The sequence below is a fragment of the Acomys minous genome, assembly GCF_964271855.1.
Source record: "Acomys minous genome assembly, chromosome: 2".
NCBI lineage: Eukaryota > Metazoa > Chordata > Mammalia > Rodentia > Muridae > Acomys > Acomys minous.
Window position 1 is genome coordinate 13168525 of NC_140484.1, and position 23014 is coordinate 13191538.

Sequence of the window (23014 nt, forward strand, 5' to 3'; positions counted from 1 at the left end):
TAGTCCTCACTCATGGCCCACACGTGTCCATCACAGCGGAGGAGGTGAGGAAGCTGAAGGCCCGGGTGGATGAGCTGGAAAATACCAGGGTGCTCTACCGCGAAGACAAGACGGAGAGAAGCAGCAAGGACCGCCTCTATGGCGAGGCGCCCGGCTTGGGACCTGATCTAAGCAAAGTTGGCCTCGATGGCTACAGCCAGGAGGCAATCTGGCTGTTTGTGAGGAACAAGCTGATGACAGAACAGGAAAACGGTGAGAACAGGCCAGAAACAAGGCCAGCTAGCCCAGAGCGCTGGGTCTGGGTGGCCTTATCCCTGTCCTGGGCACGCTACTCTGGCCCTCTCCCCTTCCCATCCTGTCACCCTAAGAGGCAAGACGGAGCTGGGCTGGGAACCCCATTTCACTGCTGGGAAAACTGAGTCCAGGCAAGAACTGTTTAAGGTTGTTGGAACAACGGCATGTACCTGTGCCTGCGTGTGTGTGTGTGTGTGTGTGTGTGTGTGTGTGTGTGTGTGTGTGTGTGTATCTGTGTATGTCTGTGTGTGTCTGACTACTAACTCAAGGTTTACTCTTTCTTGTAGGAAATCTCAGAGGAAACCCTGGTCCAAAAGGTACTGGAGTGGCCCGAGCCTTTCCCCTCTTCTCATTCCTGCAGGGGAGGCATGTGCCCCTGGGATTGGAACCCTTTTCCTTTGTCCATGTGGGAGAACGCTGATGTCACCTAACTCCGTGTCTGTGGAAGGCTGGCAGTTGACTCTGCCTCCAGACACCACAGCAGGGCTGGCAGGCTCGGCACCACACAGGAGAAGGCTACTGGCCTGTGCCTGGGTGTCTCTGACGGGGCTGGAGGGACCTAGCCCGGCCCCTCACCTTCCTTTGTGGCTGGCGTCTTGCCAAATGGCTGTGAAACACGCGTGAGAAAGTGGCTCCTGGATGTATCTCATAGCTTCTGTCTTTCTGGTTTTAGGTGACGTGGGAAGTCAAGGCCCTAAAGGTAAGGATTCCAAAGACAATTTACCTTAAACACCGGGAAAGGGGGAGGGGGGTGGTTAAAGCAAGCAGAAAACCCCCTCAGGCTGAGAAAAGCAATTTAACAAGTTACAGTCCATGCGTGCTGGAAAACGAGACTTCCCGCCCCATCACCCCTGGCTGGACACAACACAGCGTTCCTTGCCTTGTTTCACGGAGGCTCTTGTCAACTCTAGTGTGAGAAGGAACTACCCAAAGATTCGGGGCCCCTCCCAGAGTCCAGAGTTTCTGATTAAGAGCATGTGGATGGGCCCAGGAACCTTTTGTCCTTGTCACCCCCAAGGGATTCTGCACCCAGGGGTGCCTTCCCTAAGAACCACCGTCCAGGTGAAAGATGGACCTCTATCCCTAACCCTGTTCTGACTCACTTCCCACGAGATCCCAGGCAGGAATCGGGTTCTTCCGTTTGCCAGCCCTTCCCTCCTGCTTCTCGCTTTCCTTCGCAGTCCCCACACACCTCCGACCCAGCACACTCACCCTGGGTCCCTAGTGAGTCTACCTCCCAAGGCCTACAAGCCCACACTCCTCCTGACCCTGCTTACAATGGCAGCTGGTGGTTTGGGAGTCCAAAGCCAGATGTGTAAGACAAAGCACTCCTGAGTGTAGCTGGCCTTCAGAAAACATCAATTTTCCACTACAATTATGTCCCAAATGGCTTATGGGGCCTCATGAAGCAAAAATAATGTCTCTGTGGTTTTAGCAGTCTCCCTGAAAGCCCCATGTGAATTCTGCTAGTGGCTCCTTAGGGGACCAGGCCAGGCTCTCCATTTCCTCTTCCTTTGTCCCCACAGGAGACAGAGGCCTTCCAGGGACTCCAGGTGAGTGAGCTACAGTGATCTTTGGTGCTGTTGGTTTGGGCATGCTCTGTCCTAGCTGCCCGATTCTGGAGGCCACACAGGCTGAGATTTTCTTTTATACCCACAGGTAGCCCCGGACCCCTGGGCCACACGGGCCCAGAAGGACCAAAGGGACAAAAAGGCAGCATTGGTAAGTGACCCCTTTTCTATTCAATTGTTTCCTCTTTGCTCTTTCCTTAAGCATTTATTAAGGAGATCCTGTTTTGGAAGACAGCAGTGACTACAGCAGAGAAAGATGGGGAGTTAAATAGGGAATTTGAAGAGGGAAGGGACGAGGCAGGAACACGACCTAGGGACACAATCTGAAGAGGCAGCAGGAGTGGCCAAGGGCAGCAAGCCATGTGGGGCCTCCAGGCAAAACCAGAATAAAGATGACTTTTACTCTCAGTGAACTGAGAAGCAACTTGCAGATTTGGGGCAGAGACAGGATGTCACGTACTCACAGGGTCACTCTGGTCCTAGCTTGAGCTAGCAAGAGGAAGAGAAACAACAGAGGCCTACAAAAGTGGCTCTGGGCCATCCTCCTGCTGAGGAGAGGCCCCTGTGGGCTGTGGCATGAGGCCCTAACTGTGAGGTTGGCCATTTCCATCTTCAGGAGATCCCGGCATGGAAGGACCCATAGGCCAGAGAGGGCTAGCAGGCCCCATGGGACCTCGTGGCGAACCTGGGCCTCCCGGGGCTGGAGAGAAAGGAGACAGAGGTAAGAGGATCAGCTGCGCGCCTGTCTTTTCATCTTCACCTCCATCAGCTTAGCGCTCACTGAGGTGGACCGTGGGAGCTCTGTTCTAAACCCCGTGAAGACAGCGACTAATGACGGAGTGTAGCCCGAGTCTAACCCAGGCCTAAGAAACAGGCTGTGATTTGGGGGCTTACCTAGAGAGAGAGAGAGGGCTCGGGCAAGTGACCTTCCCAGAAAAGGTGAGGAGCAAAGCCAGGTCAAGGCTGAGCGCAAAGAGCAGCAGAGCTGGGAACGCAGCCAAGTGTGGGGTGAAGCCGATGCCCTCCAGCCTCTGGGGCTGCGACTCTGACTTCGAAGGACAAAAGACAGAAGCCAGTGGCTCAGAAGCCTGGAACTTCATGGGGTTATGGAGGTTTTGAACTCAGCTCCTCAGTCATGAGACCGGTGCTATGGGAAACTGAGAAAGGCACCAGGAATCTTTTAGTAGAAAAAAAGAAAAAAAAAAAGGTAGCTGAGGTAAAGTCACTGCGGAACCTCTCGAATATTTGTTGAGTCCTTCTTGGGACTTCATGGAGGGTGTTGCAGATGAATTTCCTTACTGTGAGAGCCACCAAATGGCGCTGGGCCACTGGGAGAGTGGGAAGCCTCCATTCCGAATGTGACTGTCAGGGTGTGTGTGTGTGTGTGTGTGTGTGTGTGTGTGTGTGTGTGTGTGTAATTTTCTTAACACGTTTCTTCCATTTCTCCTCAGGGATTGCTGGAGAACAAGGTCCTCCGGGCCTTCCTGGTGTGCCAGGTTCTGTGGGTCCCAGAGGTATGTCAGGAAGATCAACCCAAGTTTGCAGGGAGACAGGGAGGGGCCACATTCAGAGAAGCAGGTCCCAGGCTCGGGAAGAGTACTGGTGGCTAGCCTCAGGTCTGTACAAGTGTTCCTCCACAAAGGATTCTCTGTAGTGTCCAGACTGGACGACTACAGTTCTGGCCTGAGAGCAGGGCTTGGGACAGATTCCTGCTTCTGTTCAGTGGGCACATTATGCAGTGTCTAATCTGAGTGGATTCTACTGGAAACCAGATGACTTCCTGTCATGCCTGGGACCCAAATACACACAGGCAATGCAGCAAGTATTTGATGCCCAGCTCCTCTCCACCTCTGACCTAGACTCAGTGTCTCAGAGAGAAGCAAAGGTCTCCAGACCCTGCCAAGCAACAAGGGTCACCACTGGACCCTCCAGTGTACTGTCCCAGCAAGGACCAACACGGCCCTTACAATGAGCTCCTTGTACCTCACCTGCCCATCCCACTGGGGTTGGTTGTCCCAGGCAGTATGTGGCCTTCTAATGATTGTCTCTCCTGTACTTCTCAGGTCCCAGTGGCTCTCCTGGTCCCCAGGGCCCCCCAGGTCAGTGTGTTGTAAATATGTGCTGCTTCTATGGCAAAGAAAGGGATGTTAAAGGGAAAACCAAACATTTCTTTAAAGCAAAAGAAGTGATTAGAGAGAGAGCCTCCTGGACGTATAAAACAAAAGTCCACAGCGTAGCCTGTGGCTGAGCTTGGCTGTCCTGGTGGGTCCTGTCCAAACCACTTCTGGACTGGTGGCAGCTTCATCAGTAGGAAGCTCCCATCCATCCAGCCTCTGTCTTGTCCCATGTGGGTCAAATAAGCCATCCTGCTACCCCGAGAGCTGCAGCCAGGGTATCTGCCAGGATTCTTTGGGGGTGGGGGGGTTCTAATGCCCGAGCCTGATGGCTGGGGTGGGGGATGGGGACCAGAGTGAGCCTGCAGGAGCATGGGGAGATGAGGGAGTCCATGGAGAGCAGCCCTTGACTCCTGCTTCAAAATATGTGTACGCACAAGTATGCATGTGTCCATCCCTTCCAAAGGTGGGACATTCATCTAACTGTATGTTTACCTCATTGGGCAGGCTCTATGGGTCCCCAAGGGCTCCGAGGTGAAGTGGGACTCCCTGGTGTCAAAGGTAAGCTAGGGGAAGGTAAAAAAAAAAATCAGGGTTTAGGGGCTGATGGGCATGACACACAAACTACCAAGTACAAAGCAGGGAGGTGACCTCAGTACTGGGGTATGCTGTCTTCAGAGGCAGACATTGACCTTTCTCAGTCATCTCCTACAGGGCTTTCTACACTAAGGTATCTGTTTCCCTTTCAGGTGACAAAGGACTCATGGGACCACCAGGACAGAAAGGTATACTGTTCCCGCCGCTGCTCAGTCATGACCGTGGTCCGCTCCGCTCCTAGCACCCAGACACAACCTGTGTACAGGGTCCGAGCACACATATGACTCTGGCTCCTGCACCCTGGGGCTGAGAGGGAGCCGAGAGGTCACTCTTCCCCAGCTTCTCAGAGAGGGAAACTGAGGCACAAAGAGGGGAAACAAAGTACCCACATCACATAGTGGTCTTCATGGTGGTGAGAAGGCACATTCTGAGGTGTCTGTCCTCTGGCCTGCTCCTCTTTGGGCCCAGGGCACCTACATACACCACAGCAGAGGTTGAGGGTGGGGAATCAGTTTGTGGGTGGATTGTCTCCTCAACTGTCATCCACGGACTGATTCAACAGCATCTTGCCTGAGGGACGCTGGCAGGCCTCCATGTCGTGAGGGGTGATGACTTTCCTTGCTCACAACTCACGTTCTTCTCCGCCCCTGTGTGTGTTTTTTGTTTTTGTTTTGTTTTGTTTTAGGTGACCAGGGTGAGAAAGGACCCAGAGGCCTCACAGGTCAGTCCTACCTACCCAGGAATTTAACCCATTCGTGACCATTTAAGATCTAGCAGTCACCAGAAGGATGAGATGGAATTTCTGTCTCAAAACCCTCAAATCACTTACAATCTTAAGACCTGACAAAAATCAAATCTGTCGGGGATGGAGGTCTGAATGTGATCTGTTTAGCTACAAACCGAGTTTGTTTGGTGCAGAGGCGACAGCTGTCTTAGATTCTTTGGGAGAATTCTAAATGGGAAGATTAAAGCTCAACTCCCAAAGCAGCATAGAGTGCACACCGCTCGCCCTCTCAGCTGCTCGCCTCCTGCCAACCACATGGGTAAACGGAGGCAGAAAGTAATGATGCTTTGACCACATTGGGTAGCTTGTTCTTTCCGAGGAAGTTGGATGCATACACGTGCCCCTCAGATCAGCATGGGTTCTGGGTCTATCTGAACCTGCTGTCTATGGGGTGGAGGGGAGAGGTGGTTTTTACCTCAGAGTCAAAGCAGAGGCTGCCTCTCTCAGATCATCTGGGTGAAGAGGAAGGAAGCAGGAGGAAACAGATACATGCAGACTACCTGTGGTGGCAGCGTGCCAGCCTCCAGCAGCAGGTCTGTTGTTCTTTGCAGGGGAGTCTGGCCCCCGAGGTTTTTCTGGAGCTGTGGGTGAGCCTGGAGCCAAAGGTGCAGTGGGTAAGTGTCCCACAAAGGCAGGTGACAGCCTGAGCTGGGTGTCCTTCCTGGGGCTCTCTAGCTGCAGCTTTCTGGAATTTTCTCACTGCTCTGGAATAGGCATGGCCCTTCCTCCCTACCTACTTCCTGTCTGCTAAGGACCGACAAGGGTTGAGGTTCCATGAAACCCTCAGTCGACCACCTCAGGGATAGCCAGATCCAGGCCACACCCACCCTTTGTCTAGCTGTTACTAGGGTGCCTCTGCAGGCACAGGGGAGCTCCGGGGAGTCTGGTCTCAGCCTTGAGTCCCACAAAAGCTCAAGCCCCACCAATGGGGATGTGACACCTTCTCGTTACTGTTCAGTAACTAAGCATTAGTAAGTGCCTACTGTATGCAGGATGAGTATGCTGCTGGTAAGTGGGCATACCACTTCTCAAGTTACAACAAAGCTTGTGAGGGGTGACAGGGGCCTAGGGAGATTGTTTACAGCCTGGAAGACAGATGAAGGAACATTTCAGATGTTCCTAAAGACTTAGAAAGCATTTAATCATGGCCACTTTGAAAGTCTCTCCACGCAGAGTTAGACAAAGTTCTAACTACTAAGGCAAGTCCTAGAGGGGCCCCACTTTGGAAGGCTGGCAATATGCTTAGAGTACAGGTGACAGCGTCCCGAAGGACGTTCGCTTCTGGGTCCTCAGGTAAATGAGGCAGGCACTGCTCTGCTGGTACAATGGGGACAGGGTGTCCTGGATGTTCCCAGAGGAGAAACGCTGCCTTGGGAGGAGCGGCAGGAAGGAGGCTGTGTCAGGGCTATCACAAAGACAAGGCTCCTCAGGTTGGCAACCACATTGGGAGCAGCATCAGCCTTCCACCCAGGAGGTCATGCGCTCCGAGCCTCCTGGGAAAAGGGGGGAGAGAGAATCCGGAAGACTTGCAGACTCTACTTTCTGCTTTTCCAGGTCCCGCTGGCCTTGATGGACAGCAAGGCCCCAGAGGTTAGTTGCTGTGCTGTGGACTTCATTCTCACTGACTGCCCTCCTGTCCCTGTCCCTGCCCCTCCTTTGCTCCCACCTGCATGCCTGGCCTTCCGTCCTATTGACAAAGGGACACGAAGCGGTCTGGGTCACTAGGTGCTTCCTCCTGCCTGTGACCAGCACACCGCTCAGGGGGAATACCCACTGACTCTGAGGTGCTTTTCCAAGTGAAAGGCGTTCCCATTTTTTCCATGCTTTGTTCAGGTGAGCAAGGCCTGATGGGAATGCCTGGAACCCGGGGCCCACCAGGACCCTCTGGAGACCCAGGAAAGCCAGGTAATGGGACTGGAAAGGGAAGCCACGGTCATGTCTGTGTGTGTGTGACTTAAGGATGCTCCACTGTGCATGTATACTCTTGGGGGTGTGGTAGGTTGATGGGTGCTTCACTGTGTGTGCATGAGCCTTATCCCACGGCCCTCAGCCGCTCAACAGAGAACTCTAACAGTAAGATGACATTTCGAAAAGAGGAATGAACAGACGAAGGCCTGGAGTTCTAGAAAGGGGCGAGAGTGCTCTTAAAATTGCAGACTTGAACTCAAGCTCAGTCTCTTGCCTAAGCCTTTCTCTGTCTCCTCTCCTGGGCCTGTACTTAGGCCTTCACCAGTCAGAGAGGAGGGGCCTTGTTAACATCTCCACCGAGGGCTAAACAAGAGCAGGGTTCTCAGGTCTGTGGGAAGAACAAATCAAAACCAGACAAGGTGACTGTTCACTCAGACACTGAGGGCACAGGACCCCGGGCCCCTCGGTGAACTGTAATGGAGGAAATTATTTGGCATTGTGTGTGTGGGGGGGGGGGGATTCCTCGCTATACTTGTATTCCTGAAGCATCTATGAGCCCAAATGTGCTTAGGACCATTGCCCAATGAAGCACCAGATCATTTCATGGCAAAGCTCATAGAATTGTTCTTTGCCCAGAGATGGGAGGGGTCTGGGTTATACCACTGTGAGGCTTATCCTCCTATAGCCTGTGACACCTTTGCTGTCATGCCCGCTGGCTCCTGCAGTCAAGGCTGTGGCTTCTTAGGAACAGTCCTTAACCCTTGAACTGTCTCTCCTTTTCTCCAGGTCTCACAGGACCCCAAGGACCTCAGGGTGAGTCATCCAGTCCCTCCCTGCTTCTATCTCCTCCCAGGCCGGACAATTTGGCCTGCCCTTCCCTCTCCTACCTCCAGCAAAACAGGCTCAGGTTCTGTCACCTTGAGTCCTGAGAAGCACCATAAGAAAAACAAAAACAAAAACAAAAAACCTAACACAGAACATTCTAGATGACATTCTGCTATCGGTGATGTCAGACCCTGCTTGTGCTGTGCCCCGTCCCCCTCTGCTGTAGGAGCACCCAGGAAGGACATTGCTGGCTAGGAGTTCTGTGCTCCCCAGAACTCCACTGCCTCTCAGGGTTCCCCTGGGATGACGGCTGTAATTACAGCCCACCCAATAAAACCTATTCAGGCTTAAGAAATCTTCACCACTCCCACCCCGTCAGTTTCTAAAGGCACACAAAGATAGTGAGACTAAGCCCAGGCTGCACAAAGGCCGGCAGCTGCTGCTGCTGCTCTGGCTGCTGCTGCTCTGGCTGCTGCTGCTGCTGCTCTGGCTGCTGCTGCTGCTGCTCTGGCTGCTGCTGCTCTGACTGCTGCTCTGGCTACAGCAGGCCTTGCAGTGGTTGACCAGCCAGCCAGGAGACGGACAGTGGCAGCTCGGTAACCAGAGAGACAGGAACCCACCCCCCCCCAAAGCCTTTCTCTGCCTCAACCAAACTTTGCTATGCCTCCATTTCCCAGAGACAGACAGGGTTCTGGGTGAGAGCCCTACTCCCACCCCATGCGACTTAAAGCAATACCTGACTCAGTCCTGCTGTGTCCACCTGGCAGCCAGTGTGACCACACTGAGTGGCCAAAAGCTGGTTACTTCCAGAGGGAGGAGCGGGAGGGTGGGCATCCAGACCGCTGGGCCTTAACCATCCTGACTGAGCTGTGTTTAATCACATTAGGACTTCCTGGTAGCCCTGGACGGCCAGGGACTAAAGGTACGTGATTTTTCCCAATAAGTTTTTTTGTTGTTCTTTTCACCAGCCATTTTTACAGCTGGGAGGGATGAACAGACAGGAGGGCGGCTCTGACCAGAGCCTGGACCAACAGTGGCATCTAGTGGCTCCGACCGAAGGTTGTGGGAATAACACTGACCCTGAGTCCTTAGGCTCACCTGCTCTCAACATCTGCTCGGTCTCAAACCTGAGACTTATTTTTATGTCCCCAGATCCTTGTGGCAGGAGGACAGGAAAGGAAACTTCCTTGCACACAGGCTTTCCAATCCCTTGTTTGCTTTAAATGCCTACATTGCCTCTAAAGTATTCCTTGTCACCTAAGCACCATACCCACGGGCATGTTGCTTTCTGAGACTAGGCCACCCTTGGCCTTCTCCGGTGTGACTAAGGGCACCACACCTGAGGAAGCAGCTCTCTCCATAGGAAGGAAGGCGTGTTTAGCCCCATCAAGGGGCAAAGTCACAGGATTAAAGGGGTCTGGTTGGGGCAAGGCAGTGCCACGCAGGCAGGCACAGAGTGACACTCCAGTTCACCTGCCCATCAGACCCCAGCCCTGAGCAAGCCTAGGAAAACAGAGTGCTCAGGGACACACACTCTTTTTTGTCCCTATGCCTCTATGCTCCTGAACCTTGGCACCCCAACTATGACAAACACTCACTGTCACTCTTAGTGGAACCCTGGGGTGGGGGGTAGGGGTAGTTTTTTAAAAACTGTTATTTCCAATGAACAGTTGAGCCAAAAAGATCTTTGAACTGATGGGACAACTGAGTTCATACTTGCCAGGCCAGTAAATCTGGTGGCTTCAGTAAGGACTCACAGGGTTGAGGTACCCAAACCATTCCTCTGTAGAGATGTCACTGAAGGAGATGACGCACCACAGAGTCAGGTGGTCAGTTGTTAGAGTGTGTTCTCACCGGACTGTTGTTAAGAGTGTGTTCTCACTGATCTGTCTTGGCTTTGACCCCCTGCTGGGGGAATGTGAGCAAAGCCAGCCTTTTGCTCTCCCTGAGAGGAAGCTAAAGCTACCCTTCCACTTTGGGGCCTCAGGTAAATCGTTCACAGGCCTTAAAGAGCCCTGGAAGGACCCTGGCCAGTGGAGCTTTTTTCTTTAGCCCTGGGAGTAAACTCAAGCATGCCAGTCAGGCTCTCTAATACCAAGCCTGGCTCCCAGCCTCAGGATTCACGCCCGACTCCACCCTTTTGCTGTCCCCAAGGCTGCGCATCCATGGATGGCCAGTCAAGAGGGGCATGGGATGATGGATACGTTTGGGGACATACAAATCCTGGGACCTCTTCCTGGAAGCCCTTCACTTACATTTGCATTTTTGTCACTTGAGGCCAATGGCATGAAAGAGCCGTGACCTTTTTTGTAATTTAGGCTCACCCAGATTTGCCAATTGCCAACGCCCTTTTCATGGTGCCCAATCTGTCCTGTCACCCAGGGGATTAGAATTCACACACCAGATCCTGGCTTTGATTTACCCCTTTACTTCAGATAATATTTCCATCTATGGCCATTATAGGAAGAAAAGATGGGGGGGAGGCAAGAATGCGTCTCAGGTTAGCCCCACTCTGGCCTCACAGAAGGGCTAACTCTTCCATAGCCTTCTAGGAAACCCCTTCTCTGAGGGAAGACTGAGGCTCTGGGCCCTAGGTCTCAGTTGAACGATAAAATGTTAACCTGGGGGCAAGAGGACCGCAGGTGGCCCTCGGAAGCAATTGGCAACTTTGAAAATGAGTTGTCCTGATTGGTCCCTTTTCCCCTCTTCCTGTTCTCCCCAGGTGAGCCTGGCGCTCCAGGCAGAGTCACGACTTCAGGTAGGCAGCCCAGAAGGGTCTCTCCCTGAGTTCCATTTGCCTGTCTGATGTGAGCCATCTTGCCTCAGTGTCAGCGGGTGGGCAGGGGGTGGGACAAAGGTAAGCTCTGTGGGTCAGCACAGGGGAGGGACGGCAGAGGGATGAAAAGCAGAAGCCCCTGCCTGGCTGGCCTGCAGCCTACTGGGGCTGGCACCTCTGAAGGGGGGAAGTGGGGCTCAGTCCCATGTTCCTTCCATCTCCAGAGGGATCGTCAACCATCACTGTCCCCGGACCTCCCGGACCTCCCGGTGCCATGGGACCCCCAGGACCTCCAGGGACCCCAGGTCAGTCTGGTTTTTTTCCTTTGTCCCCAATCTGCAACAGGATAGATGCCACAGTTGTTCAAATCCTGACACCAGGGCAGGAGCTATGGAAAGAGAGGAAGGAGGGCTCCAGAAAGCCCGCGCTCATGACAGAGGAGCTGATGCTCTGCTCTGCGTTTGCGTATAAGCTGAGACCCAGAGTGGATCGGTTTTGTTTGCCTAAGGTCCCACAGCCAGCAGACACCAGGGGAAGGCTTCAGTATAAATGGCTTCAGAGCCTGGCTGGGACCATCAGAACGAAGGCTCTTGACTATTTCTTAGAAGATATTACAATAGATATCTGGGGCAACACACATGCCAGTGCTGTGGCGCGCGTGCATGTGCACGGGCGCGCGCACGCGCGCGCACACACACACACACACACACACACACACACACACACACACCAAATCCTCCAGCAGCATGAAATGGCTGCAGAAATGTGGAAGAAAGCTGTGAGGAGGTGAAAGAGCTTGATTGTCAGGAACATGTGTAAGCTCTGTGGTTACAACTACATTCTTACAAGATGTAAACAAACAAAAAGGCAGCTGATGATGAAATGCTTGCAAGCTAAAGAATTGTGATTTTTTTTCCTATTTTTCCAAATGTCTGCTCTCTTGTTATATGTGTTTTAATTATTTAAAATATTTATGTTAAAACTAAGTACGTGGTTTATATACCATGCAAATGTGCTCCACTCCTATGCAAGCATGGCAGCTATTTAAGAGACCTAAAAAAGTGTCTAATCAATCATAGTGTAGGCAGCTAGTCCACACTCTGAGAGAATCCCTGTGTATCCCCAGGCACCTGCCTTTCCTCGGCTTTTCATGTGACTCTGTGTGTGTGTGTGTGAGAGAGAGAGAGAGAGAGAGAGAGAGAGAGAGAGAGAGAGAGGGAGGGAGGGAGGGAGAGAGGGAGGGAGGGAGGGAGAGGGAGGGAGGGAGAGGGGGAGGGAGGGAGGGAGGGGGAGAGAGAGGGAGGGAGAGAGAGAGGGAGGGAGGGAGAGGGAGGGAGGGAGAAAGAGAGAGAGAGAGAGAGAGAGAGAGAGAGAGAGATTTAGCCTTTTCTGTAACTGTTTACAGGCCCTGCTGGCCCTGCTGGTCTCCCAGGACAACAAGGTATGTCACACCCTGTAAAATCACAGGCTGTGGGCTGGGGCAGGGGGACATTCTTTCCAGGTGAGGTTTAAGTCCCTGAACTTTAGATGGAGGAGGCAATGCATGCTTTGGGAAGAAATAGCAGGGCCTTCCAGGCTCTTCACCATGGACCTCGCAAAGCCTCTTCCTCCTCTCATCCGACTTCATACTTCTGAGAGGGTCAAGGGTCCTCAGGGCAGGAGGACCTAGGCTCTGTGGTGTTCTGGTTAGAGTTAGGCAGACTATTTTCACAGGCCTTGGGCTTCAGACAATCAGACCCTGACAATAACATTAATGTCCAGTGATTTGTCCAAGTATCAGGATAACTGTGGCTTTGGAAACATTGGTCCAAGTCGCTACAGGCTTTGGCCACACTGGTGCCCTGGTCCTGCTTTCCACTTACCTGCCATTCTTTCCTCAGTTCAGCTGGAATGCAGCCTCCCTTCTCTAGGCCCCGCCTTCCTTGACTTGGCCACACCCTCCCTCAACTAGGCCCTGCCCCACAGGAATCTTCTGTGCTGAAAGCAGTAGGCACCATAACTCTGTGTCCTCCCCACAGGCCCACGAGGGGAGCCAGGACTTGCTGGCGACTCATTCATAAACAGTGGCAGCTCCATCACAGAGGTCCTCTCTGCCCGTGAGTGCAACCATTCTCCAGGGCAGTTGTCACTGGGGATGGGATGGGATTGATGACAGTGATGTCAGCCCCGCCCCCCCCCCCCCCCCCCCCGGGGCAGCTGCACCAATGAGTCATTACAAAGTCTCACATCAGAATGGCCTTGCTCCCTTGGAAGATGATAAGAACAGCAGGGTGTGTCTGGTATGCGAGGCACAGTCACAGGGATGGCGCAGCTGTGGGTTATTGAGCAGTGTGAAGCCAGTGCGTGAGGGGCTCAGCATTTGGTGGCATCTTGCTGAGCCGGGGTCATCTCAACGTCCCTATGGTACAGGTCTCAGGGGCCCTGGTGTATGGTGGAGGAAGCAGGCATTGAGAGAGGGTGAAAAGTTGCCTCAAGTTGCCAGCTACATATGCAGAAGTGGAGACCTGAGTTCTGGTTGGCTGACACAAAAGTCCAAATTCTCACCCATCACTCCGTGCCCCGTTCCATCGGCGGCGGCATGCAGCCCAACTCTGCTTCTGAATGGGGCATCTCAGCAGATGGGGTCCGAGAGGGTACCGTGCAAATCAGGGCTGCAGCTCAGAGACTAGCCATCCTGGTGAGAGGTCCGGAGCATGGTTGAGAGGAGCTGGGCCACAGCCTTCTGTTTCCATTTGCTTCTCTCCACAGACGGTGTTGACTTACGAGGTCCCCCTGGCCCCCCTGGCCCACGAGGGCCACCAGGTAAGAATTGATGGGGAATCGTGGGGGCCAGGGGACATGCAGGACTTTGTGAGGAAGCTCAGATCCTACCCTAGGGGTCAAGCAGCCCCCAAAGACGTGCACTTTCTCTTCCTTCTACAGGGCCTTCCATGCCAGGCCCGGCAGGACCCAGAGGCCCACCAGGTGAGAGCTGACCTTCTTGCTAAGAGGGGACAAGGACAGAGGAGGTGGGAGTTAAGGAGACCCAGAGCCCAGACCCTTCTGGGATGGCTCTCAGGACAGTGCTTCTGCCTCCTCACGCAGGCAAGCCCTTGGCTTGTCTGCTGGCACTACTGAGACTTGGGTTTCTTTTCCTCAGGGGAAGGCGCACCAGGCCCACCGGGCCCACCAGGATCTTTCCTCACTGACTCGGGTAACATGGAGGCGTCAAGTCACCCCTAGCCCTACCTTAGACCTAGCCTGACTGTGGTCTGAGCAGCGATCTTCTTGGCTGGGCCCCCACCCCCTTCTGGCTTTTGAGGGGAGAGCGAATACAGATTCCCCCTGCTACTTGATGCATATGGGGAAACTGCCAAGGTGACCCAACCACACTGGGACACTGGCCGGAAGGAAGAACTAGCGCTGCCCTTGGGGAGTAACAGAGGCCTGGTTGTGTGCTGCACTCAGAGTGGGGGATTTGATGAGGCGGCAAGGATGTGGGTACACAAACAGTGCAGCAATATTAACAAAGAAATGGATGGAATACGAAGAGCACTAGGCCAGAGCATGTCCCTTGTAGAAGCTCCATCCATCCATTCGCCCACCCACTTACCCGCCTGTCTACCCAGTCACCTTTCCATTCATTATTATGCCCAACTTTTTGACCATGCAAACATCTCAACACACATCCTTACAAATCACATGCATATGCTAGGTATTGCCTGAGCATCTCCAATGTGCCGGTTCTGTGCTAGCTGCTGCTTCTGAGAAACAGCACTTTATTTGCACTATTTCTTTCCTCGCAGAAACTTTGTTCTCTGGCCCTCCGGGTCCGCCGGGTCCCCCAGGTCCCAAAGGAGACCAAGGTAAGAGCACTCTCTCAGGGATGTCAAACCAGTGTGCCCTCTGCTCATCTGCCTGGTGGCCAAAGAATGTGGATGAGGGTGGATGGACAGGGACACATCTTGATTCTCCTGCCAAGTACCCCAGCAGCAGCTCAGCAGCCTACAGCACGTGATGGGAGTAGGAAAGTGGCAGGGTGGTCAGGAACTGCCAACGATCTCTACCTGATTGGCTTTGCAGAAGGAGACACCCGGGTTCTGTCTGGAACCCCAACCCCCTTTCACAGTGGGCCAGTGGAAATCACTGTATCTGGTGGCAGTGTCCTTATGCAAGGCCCTCCAGGCTTCAGAGGACATCAGGGTACTTCAAACATAATCTGAGGGAGGGGTGAGGTAGCAAGAGCTGACACCACCACCCACCCACCCCACCCACCCACCCACCCACGCAAGAACTCTGAGATTATTTAAAGTGCATTTGATCCACACAAGTAGATCAGTGAGTCACATAGCTAAGTATGTACAAGCCTGAGTGCAGTGCAGGAGTGTGTGTGTGTGTGCATGTATGCATGCGTGCATGTTACTGCTCAAAGAGGGATGCAGGCCTAGCAATTGTTGCTCATAGGAAGCTTCCCCAAAGGGAGACGTGGTATCTTTGCAAGCAAGACCGTAGACATGGAATGTTTGCTGAACCACCCATTAAGGTGCTGAACTTAACTAGGGAGCTACCTGGAGGAGGAGGAGGAGGAGGAGGAGGAGGAGGAGGAGGAGGAGGAGGAGGAGGTACACACAGGGCTTCTCCATTTGGATTGCAGGTGATCCTGGTGTCCCAGGTACTCCTGGCATCCTTGGTGGCTCCTCGCACGGTAAGAACCAAAGGAGACGGAAGTTCCTCTGCCATGCTCCATGTGAGGCTGGTGTTCCAGTAAGGGAGGGGACCCCTCCACTCGTCTCTGATTTCCATGTTAGCTTGGTAGCTTCAGAGAGTCGGCATGAGATGGAAGGAAAGGATGCATGCAAATCGAGAGTCAGCAGACAGAGAGCTTGGGGACCAGGGATGAGAATGGAGCAGGCTCTGGGAGCCGTGGGGGCCCTGAGAGAAGGGAGGCTATGGGGCGGTGAGCAGGCTGCTGAAGGAAAGAAAGGGACAGGCGGTCTGGCCTGGGTCAGCTCTGTGCCTTGCAGATATGGCTCCTCCATTTTCCACTGTCCTGTTTCCTCTACAGAGAAAGCCTCTGAGCAGGCAGGAACACGATGCTCTGGTCTGACCTAGGGTGAGGAAACTGAGTCAGGACACTTGTCTTTTCCTTACAGGAGGATCATCAAGTACTATGTACATGCAGGGCCCACCTGGCCCTCCAGGGCCCCCTGGGCCCCCAGGCCCCCTCAGCAGCTCCAGCCAGGATATCCAGCACTACATTGCAGAGTACATGCAGAGTGAGTGTCTCTTGTCACCCCACACCTTGGAAAGGAGATTGAGGAAGATGGGAAAGGGTGTTGGGGAAGTCATCTATGTGGCCAGGCCCAGGTCTTCCACTCATAAAACCCTGGCCTGCAGGTCAGAGAGCTGACCAACATACCTGTCCATACATGTGACTCATCTTCTTCCTACCTGTCTGTATACACATGCACAAAAACGAACACACATATGAACATGCTCGCATTTTCAAATGTGTCCATGCCCCTCCCATACTGCATATGGGTGATATGTCACGGGATGGCTAATCGGAGTCTTGTCAGTCCATACCCTCATGGACAGCACGGGCCTTAGCCTCAGTTTCTCCGTCAGTAGCAAAGCGATCCAAGCTCCCTGCTGGCCTTGGCTCAGGCCCTGTGTGGACCAGGGCAGGCTTTCCTTCCTCCCCGTGATCACGTGGAGGTCAGATGCTCTTGGCAGTGGGCTTAATTGCTTCATCTCTTACTTTGTTGCAGGTGACAGCATCAGGAACTATCTCTCTGGAGTTCAGGGTCCCCCAGGCCCACCAGGTCCTCCAGGGCCTGTCATCACCATTACAGGAGAGACTTTCGACTATGCCCAGTTGGCAAGCCAAGTGGTGAGCTACTTACGGGGTAAGTCTGTCACCTTCCTGTGCTCTGTTGCCCTCCTCTTGATGAGTCTCCCTTGAAGAGTCCTCGATTTTTAAAACGTATTTTAATTTATATTTCTTAAGCCTCTGCCTCCCTCCTGCCAACCCCCCAACACTAAGTAGGAGAGAAAGGTTAATAAGGAGAGGGGGCAGGATTCTCCTTAGGTACTTCCGGCTGGCTAGGGTCCTGATTCTTCCTCCTCCAAGGATCTCCTTGAAGCATTCTCAGTGTCCTCAAAGCCTCTCTGTGGGCTCTGGCATTTCAGCAGTAACCCCTCTTTAAAACTATCTCCAGCTTGCAAGGACCCCACCCTGCTCCGAGCCACAGAATGCTGCTACCCGCTGTGGACAAACGAAAAGCAGCTCCGTATCCCTCCCATATTGGAATTAAAACAAAATCCTGTTTACAAAGCACAACTGAGCATTTAAAGAAACCAAGACTTCCACTATACCCGCCCCCCTGAACCTCATCTCTTAATTCACTGGTTGTTCTACCCTTCTCCTAAATATAAAACCTCTGCTTCTACACTCATCACAGTTGGGCCACAGGGCCCAGCTCCAGCAAACACTGGATCTGGCTGGGAACAGAGGCACACTAGGGGCAAGCTTGCAAAGCATTCGACCAGCCTGTTGCCAAGCACGGGCCCATGTCTGTTCACAACTTGGCAGTGGCTAGCAGGAGTCAGGCTAAAGCATATTCTAGAACATGGCTCTCTGAATGAAAAGCCAGCATCTACTGGCCTCTTCTGGCCTCCTGCCTAGTTGGAAATGCCCCATACAATCACTTCACCTGTAGACGACTAGCTGACTTGACCTTTCAGAGTCTGGGTGCGGAGGGTCTGCTCCAAGACCAAGGAGGTCAGATAAGGTCCTCTTCCCACAGCGTCCGGCTACGGTGTCGCCTTGTCCTCCGCCTCCTCTTCAGAAGATATCCTGGCCATGCTGCGACGTGAGTCACCTACGGTGGGCTAAGAGTAGGGCCTCTTTACTCTCCTCTGACCTCATTTTGGTGGGCACACACGTCCCTGCCTGAGCTCTGTAAGGGCTGCAAGGAAGAGGAAGTCCTCCATGACAAGGAGCAGCTCACTTAGTGTTCCTGGTGTGCTGAGTCACAAAGGCCTCAAACACAGGAATCTCCCATCTTCCTACACTGCAGGCACCTAGGAGCAGGCTGGCTTTTCCTGACCAGTGTGTATGTCTCTCAAGAACCAGGAACTCCCAACTGTTACTGGGAACCAGGCTGGGCTTCTGGGCTGGACTCATAAAGCATGCCCTCTCCTTCCCAGGGAACGATGTGTGGCAGTACTTACGTCAGCACCTGGTGGGCCCTCCCGGTCCCCCAGGGCCACCAGGAGTCAGTGGAGATGGGTCCCTCCTGTCTTTGGACTATGGAGAATTGAGCAGACACGTTCTCAACTATATGTCAAGTGAGTGGTCAGGAGGGTCTGGAATGTGAACTAGGGCCGCCAATGCCACGGAGACAGCCCCACCTGCCTCGCCCCTGCCCCTGCCCCTGTCCACCAGCTGCACTGACCCTTACAGAAGCAGCATTCTCCAGAGCTGCTCATAGAAAGAGCAAGTCCCATGAGAAAGGAAGCGAAAGCAAATACACACATGCACCAGTATGTACATTCCACACCCAACAGCTGTCAATCAGTGAAGACCCATGCTCTGCTCAGTGCCCTCCCCGTTGGGTACCACTGCCCAGACTGCATCTGCATCTCCTCTCCACCTAACTTCCTACCATCATTCTTTCCCTTCCTCAGACCCCACTTCTGTCCAAATTGCTATCTACCCTCCTCCCGCATTGGCCATTTGTATCTGTCCTCCCCTGTCCCGTGTGAGTCCCCAACAACTTGGGACTTTGTTCCCCAGGTTCTGGGATCAGCTTTGGGCATCCTGGCCCACCGGGCCCCCCTGGTCTGCCAGGAACATCCTATGAAGAGCTACTCACCATGCTCCAAGGTAAGGCCAAGCAGGGACATCCATCAAAAGGTTGGGGATGGAAACTGAATCCTTAGCTCAGGCTGTGACTGACTCCTTACTGCCTGTTGATGTCCCAGGGTCGGACTACAGAAACATCATTGGACCTCCAGGGCCCCCGGGGCCACCCGGGATGCCAGGCAGCGCATGGTCCAGCATCAGTGTGGAGGACCTCTCATCTTACTTGCACAGTAGGATACTAGGGGGCTGGAAGAGAAGGGCAGAGGGCTGCCGCTTGACCTTGCGAGCATCCCCAGTCCACACTAGGAACTGCCATAGAGAATTGGATCAATATGCCATTCCCCAGTGGAGCATACATCAGGATGGGCCTAGGGGCCCTGGAGAGGGCCACACAGCTGTGAGGAGCCATGACCCATAGCAGGCCAAGAAACCCTTTTCACAACTCATGAGCCATGTGATCAGCCATGTAATCAGAGTTCTAACGCCTGGTGGAGGAGGTCTAGGAGGAGACAGGGTGTGGGCCTCTTGGAAGCAGCCATTCCTAGATGATGCCAGAAAGAGACCACCCAGGACTCCACCTTTCCCCTCCTGCATACAACAGGCCCGCTAGGCAGCCCCCACCTCCTCTACTCCACCCTCCACCTCCCCCGTCTCCTTCATCCCACCCATGGGGGCTCACAGTAGGCCAACACCAAGTGGAGAATCTAGCTTTCTCTGCCCAGGACGCTGACCTTCCTCTTTTCCTCCCCTCTCACACAGCTGCTGGCTTGTCCTCCATCGCAGGCCCTCCAGGACCCCCAGGACCCCCAGGTCCTCGAGGGCCCCCAGGTGTCTCAGCAGCTCTGGCCACCTATGCAGCTGAAAACAGTGATAACTTCCGCAGCGAGCTGATTAGCTACCTCACAAGTAGGTGCCTTGATGTTGGTCTCCTCCCGGGCCCCGCCCCCCTAGACCTTCCCATGCCTCCTGTGCAGAAGGCACAAGATTGTCAGCAGTCTGCACAAACCAGTTTCTTGGCTCACCAGTATTCTTCTGTGCTTGTGCAAGGGCCTCAAAGTTCACTTTGTCACTAAGGGGCTCCCAAGTCTTTTGCCCACTACAGCCTGGGCTAATGCATCTTCCTACCCCACAGGTCCTGATGTCCGCAGCTTTATCATTGGCCCTCCAGGCCCTCCGGGGCCACCTGGAGATGGTCACTTAAGAGAGAACTACAACTGGGGTAGCAGCTCCTCAGCCAGAAGGGGCACTTCCTATAGCTCTTCCATGGGCATAGGGGGAGCCAATGGAGGCTCCCTGGGCGAAGGTGGAGCCTTTGGTGCAGGAGATGGGGGTCCCTATGGTACTGACATCGGCCCAGGCGGAGGCTATGGGGCAGCTGCAGAAAGTGGCTTATATGGCACCAACGGTGGTCCGTTCCGGGCTGGCTTCACTGGAGACCTGGATTACAACAAGCTGGCAGTGCACGTGTCGGAGAGTATGCAGCGTAAGTCAGGACCTGTGAACCTCATGGAGGAGCAGGTGTGCACCCCAGCATCTAGGCGTCACAGACTGGCCCTCAGTTTTTATGTACTTGGGCTGTGTAGATAGCAGCTCTGGAATCAGAAGGGACTGAAAGAAAGGAGACCCCCAACCTAACTCTACACCATCTCGGTGTAAGGGACCCCAGTACTGACCCCTGAGCTGTGGGGAACAGGGCACACACTGGAGGGCTTGGTGCTTTGCTCAGGTAAGTCTGAGTGTGATAGCCTTTTCACAGGATTTTGTGGAGGTTGTCAGCCAAGAAGTCCTTCCTCCCTGTAGCTATCAGCACAGTCCTGAAGTCCAAATGCCCCTAAGGACTAGTGCAACAGGCAAGGCCAGCCTCGGGTGAACACACAAGGAAACCGCAGAACTTTCTCCTCAGGACGTTTCTAGTTTAGCTGCTTTGACTGAGACAGTGAGGATTCTGCCCTTCTGCTGAGGAAGGGAGGGAGGGAGGGAACAGTGGCGTCTGCTTCCTACACCTGAGCCCTGGTATTCTGCAGGTCAGGGTCTGCTACAAGGGATGGCCTACACTGTCCAGGGCCCACCTGGGCCCCAAGGCCCTCCTGGCATCAGCAAGGTCTTCTCTGCCTACAGCAACGTGACACAGGACCTCATGGACTTCTTCCGGAGTAAGCAAAGCCCCATTGCTTTCCCACCACTAACCTGCTGTGTGGCCTGGCATACAAATACCAACTTGATAATCTCCCTGTAGCTGAGATGCCCAAAGCAGGGAAGCCTAGCTTTGGTTCCTTGTACAAGTCCAGAGTCCACCACCATTTGTACTGCTTTGAACAAACCCCTTGACCTCCCAAGCCTCAGGCAAACTCTAGTCTCAGGACAGATTCTTTCCTTCCCTGTAGCATATGGAACTATCCCAGGCCCACCTGGGCAGAAGGGAGAGGTGGGAACCCCAGGACCCAAAGGTAAGTGGCAGCAGGGAGCATGTGTTAGTATCTATTGATCTTATTGAGAAGTCGACCTTCTGCTGGTGTCACACTGAGGTGTCACACTGTGCCATACCCTCTCTGTCCCTCTAGGTGACAGGGGCCCTGCTGGACCACGAGGTCCTCCTGGGCCACCTGGCCCTCGAGGGAACAAAGGAGAGAAAGGTGACAGAGGTAAGCACTGGTAGTGTGGCTTCTGGGGTTCTTCAGAGAAGAGGTAATTTGGTTCTGGGCTGGTCTGAGAAAGTCAAGCAAAAACTAATGCAGAAAATGGTGTTGCACAGCTGGGAGGGAGAAGACCAAAGCTGCTACGGAGTGAGGAACCACCTGGTAACAAAATGGGGTAAATAATTTGAAAAGCAGCAAGTTTTAGAAAGGACTAATCTTTCAGGCCACCTTAGCAACCACTGTTGATATCACTGGCCCTACTAAGGTCGTAGGCCACAAGGTATTTAACCCTTACTCATCTGTGGACTTTCAGGTGACCAGGTCTACGCTGGGAGGAGGAAGAGAAGTATTGCCATCAAGCCATAAGCTGCACTTAGCAGAGCCACCAAGTTCTCGGACCAGTCCTTGCAGTGCGCTTGGGCACCTATGTCCAAGAGTCCGCAGGAGGTGAAAACTGGAAATGATTCACAGCCTGCTGAGACCAAGCCACCTAGCAACACTGGTTTTAGTCTGAACAAAACATACACATACAGAAAATTCAAAGACACACAATCTGAAACAGCTCCATTGGCTGGGCAGACCTTCAGAATAGCTGCAGTGCTAAATATGAGACTTAACTTCTCTGCTGTATAGAGCTGAGCTCCCTGGCTTCTTTAGCACTGAGCTCAGGCCTCGACCTCAGAAGCCAACCAGTTACAGAAACATTGGCTGGGGAATCTTGGAGCTTTGCCTAAAAATGAGCCCAGGAAATGGAAAGTGGGGGTGGGGGGCCTTTATAGGGGTGACAGGTGATGAAGATTTCTGCTTATTGTTATAAAAAAAACTGTGCTGTCAGCTTCTTCCTCCCCTGTTCACTCTGTATTCTCCAGTCACAGAAAAGAAATGACTCTCGCAACTGAAGAGACTCAGAAGTTCCTCGAAGGAGGTGACATTTCAGATAGTTATCACAGTACAGATGTCATCACCTTCCCACCAGCTTACAAAGCTTGACTGGTCGTAGCTATGGCCTGTGTCCATAGGTACACACCAGGAATAACAAACACTAGACCACAGCAGACAGGTCAGGAGGGGCAGTGGGGAAGGAAGGAAGAGAAGAGAGGACACAGAATTCCTGATGCTGGAGAAACATGGCTTCCAGACCCCCTGTTCTGCACTTAGGAAGTGGCATGGAAGACGGGGTGCAATTGGTCTTAAGCACTTTTCACTATCTAAAAACATGTCTATGTCATCTGTAAGATGAAAAATCATTTCAATTGTAAAATTTTCAATTAAAGTTTTTTTTTCTTTTTTAGTATGTTTACTATGAATCATGTAAGAAAGTTAAAAAAAAAAAAAAAAAAGAAAGAATGAATGAATCTGGCCCCGGGCACACCTTTAATCCCAATACTTGGAAGGCAGAGGCAGGTGGATTGCTGTGAATTCGAGGCCAGCCTGGTCTACAAAGCAAGTCCAGGCCAGCCAAGGCTAACAGAGAGACCCGGTCTCGAACCAAAAAAAAAAAAAAAAAAAAAAAAAAAAAAAAGAGTCTGGGTTAAATGAGTCTGATTCTAACACTGTTTATCACAAACATAGGAAGAGATAGTTGGTGGTATTAGCATCTTATCACTGAAATCTCTAAAGGCAGACTTTTATCTGAAGCTACTAGCTCAAGCTGGACATA

General features: G+C 53.0%; 1 protein-coding gene across 1 annotated transcript in view; it reads left to right on the forward strand.

Moving 5' to 3' along the window:
* COL17A1 (collagen type XVII alpha 1 chain) overlaps window positions 1–22643 on the forward strand; it is a 44965-nt gene extending 22322 nt beyond the window's left edge. The window contains exons 18-54 of the mRNA XM_084763057.1: window positions 37–252; window positions 582–611; window positions 968–994; window positions 1821–1847; window positions 1954–2016; window positions 2482–2586; window positions 3317–3379; window positions 3929–3964; window positions 4487–4540; window positions 4729–4764; window positions 5262–5297; window positions 5912–5974; window positions 6915–6950; window positions 7194–7265; window positions 8055–8081; window positions 8980–9015; window positions 10816–10851; window positions 11094–11174; window positions 12275–12310; window positions 12888–12965; window positions 13618–13671; window positions 13792–13833; window positions 14009–14062; window positions 14655–14714; window positions 15503–15553; window positions 16002–16124; window positions 16620–16757; window positions 17658–17723; window positions 18061–18201; window positions 18650–18739; window positions 18838–18948; window positions 19478–19624; window positions 19851–20201; window positions 20743–20871; window positions 21103–21165; window positions 21280–21360; window positions 21668–22643. Coding sequence (XP_084619183.1) covers window positions 37–252; window positions 582–611; window positions 968–994; window positions 1821–1847; window positions 1954–2016; window positions 2482–2586; window positions 3317–3379; window positions 3929–3964; window positions 4487–4540; window positions 4729–4764; window positions 5262–5297; window positions 5912–5974; window positions 6915–6950; window positions 7194–7265; window positions 8055–8081; window positions 8980–9015; window positions 10816–10851; window positions 11094–11174; window positions 12275–12310; window positions 12888–12965; window positions 13618–13671; window positions 13792–13833; window positions 14009–14062; window positions 14655–14714; window positions 15503–15553; window positions 16002–16124; window positions 16620–16757; window positions 17658–17723; window positions 18061–18201; window positions 18650–18739; window positions 18838–18948; window positions 19478–19624; window positions 19851–20201; window positions 20743–20871; window positions 21103–21165; window positions 21280–21360; window positions 21668–21720 — 2912 coding nt within the window. The 3' untranslated portion in view covers window positions 21721–22643. The remainder of the gene's footprint in view (window positions 1–36; window positions 253–581; window positions 612–967; window positions 995–1820; window positions 1848–1953; window positions 2017–2481; window positions 2587–3316; window positions 3380–3928; window positions 3965–4486; window positions 4541–4728; window positions 4765–5261; window positions 5298–5911; window positions 5975–6914; window positions 6951–7193; window positions 7266–8054; window positions 8082–8979; window positions 9016–10815; window positions 10852–11093; window positions 11175–12274; window positions 12311–12887; window positions 12966–13617; window positions 13672–13791; window positions 13834–14008; window positions 14063–14654; window positions 14715–15502; window positions 15554–16001; window positions 16125–16619; window positions 16758–17657; window positions 17724–18060; window positions 18202–18649; window positions 18740–18837; window positions 18949–19477; window positions 19625–19850; window positions 20202–20742; window positions 20872–21102; window positions 21166–21279; window positions 21361–21667) is intronic.
* The last annotated feature ends 371 nt before the right edge of the window (window positions 22644–23014 follow it).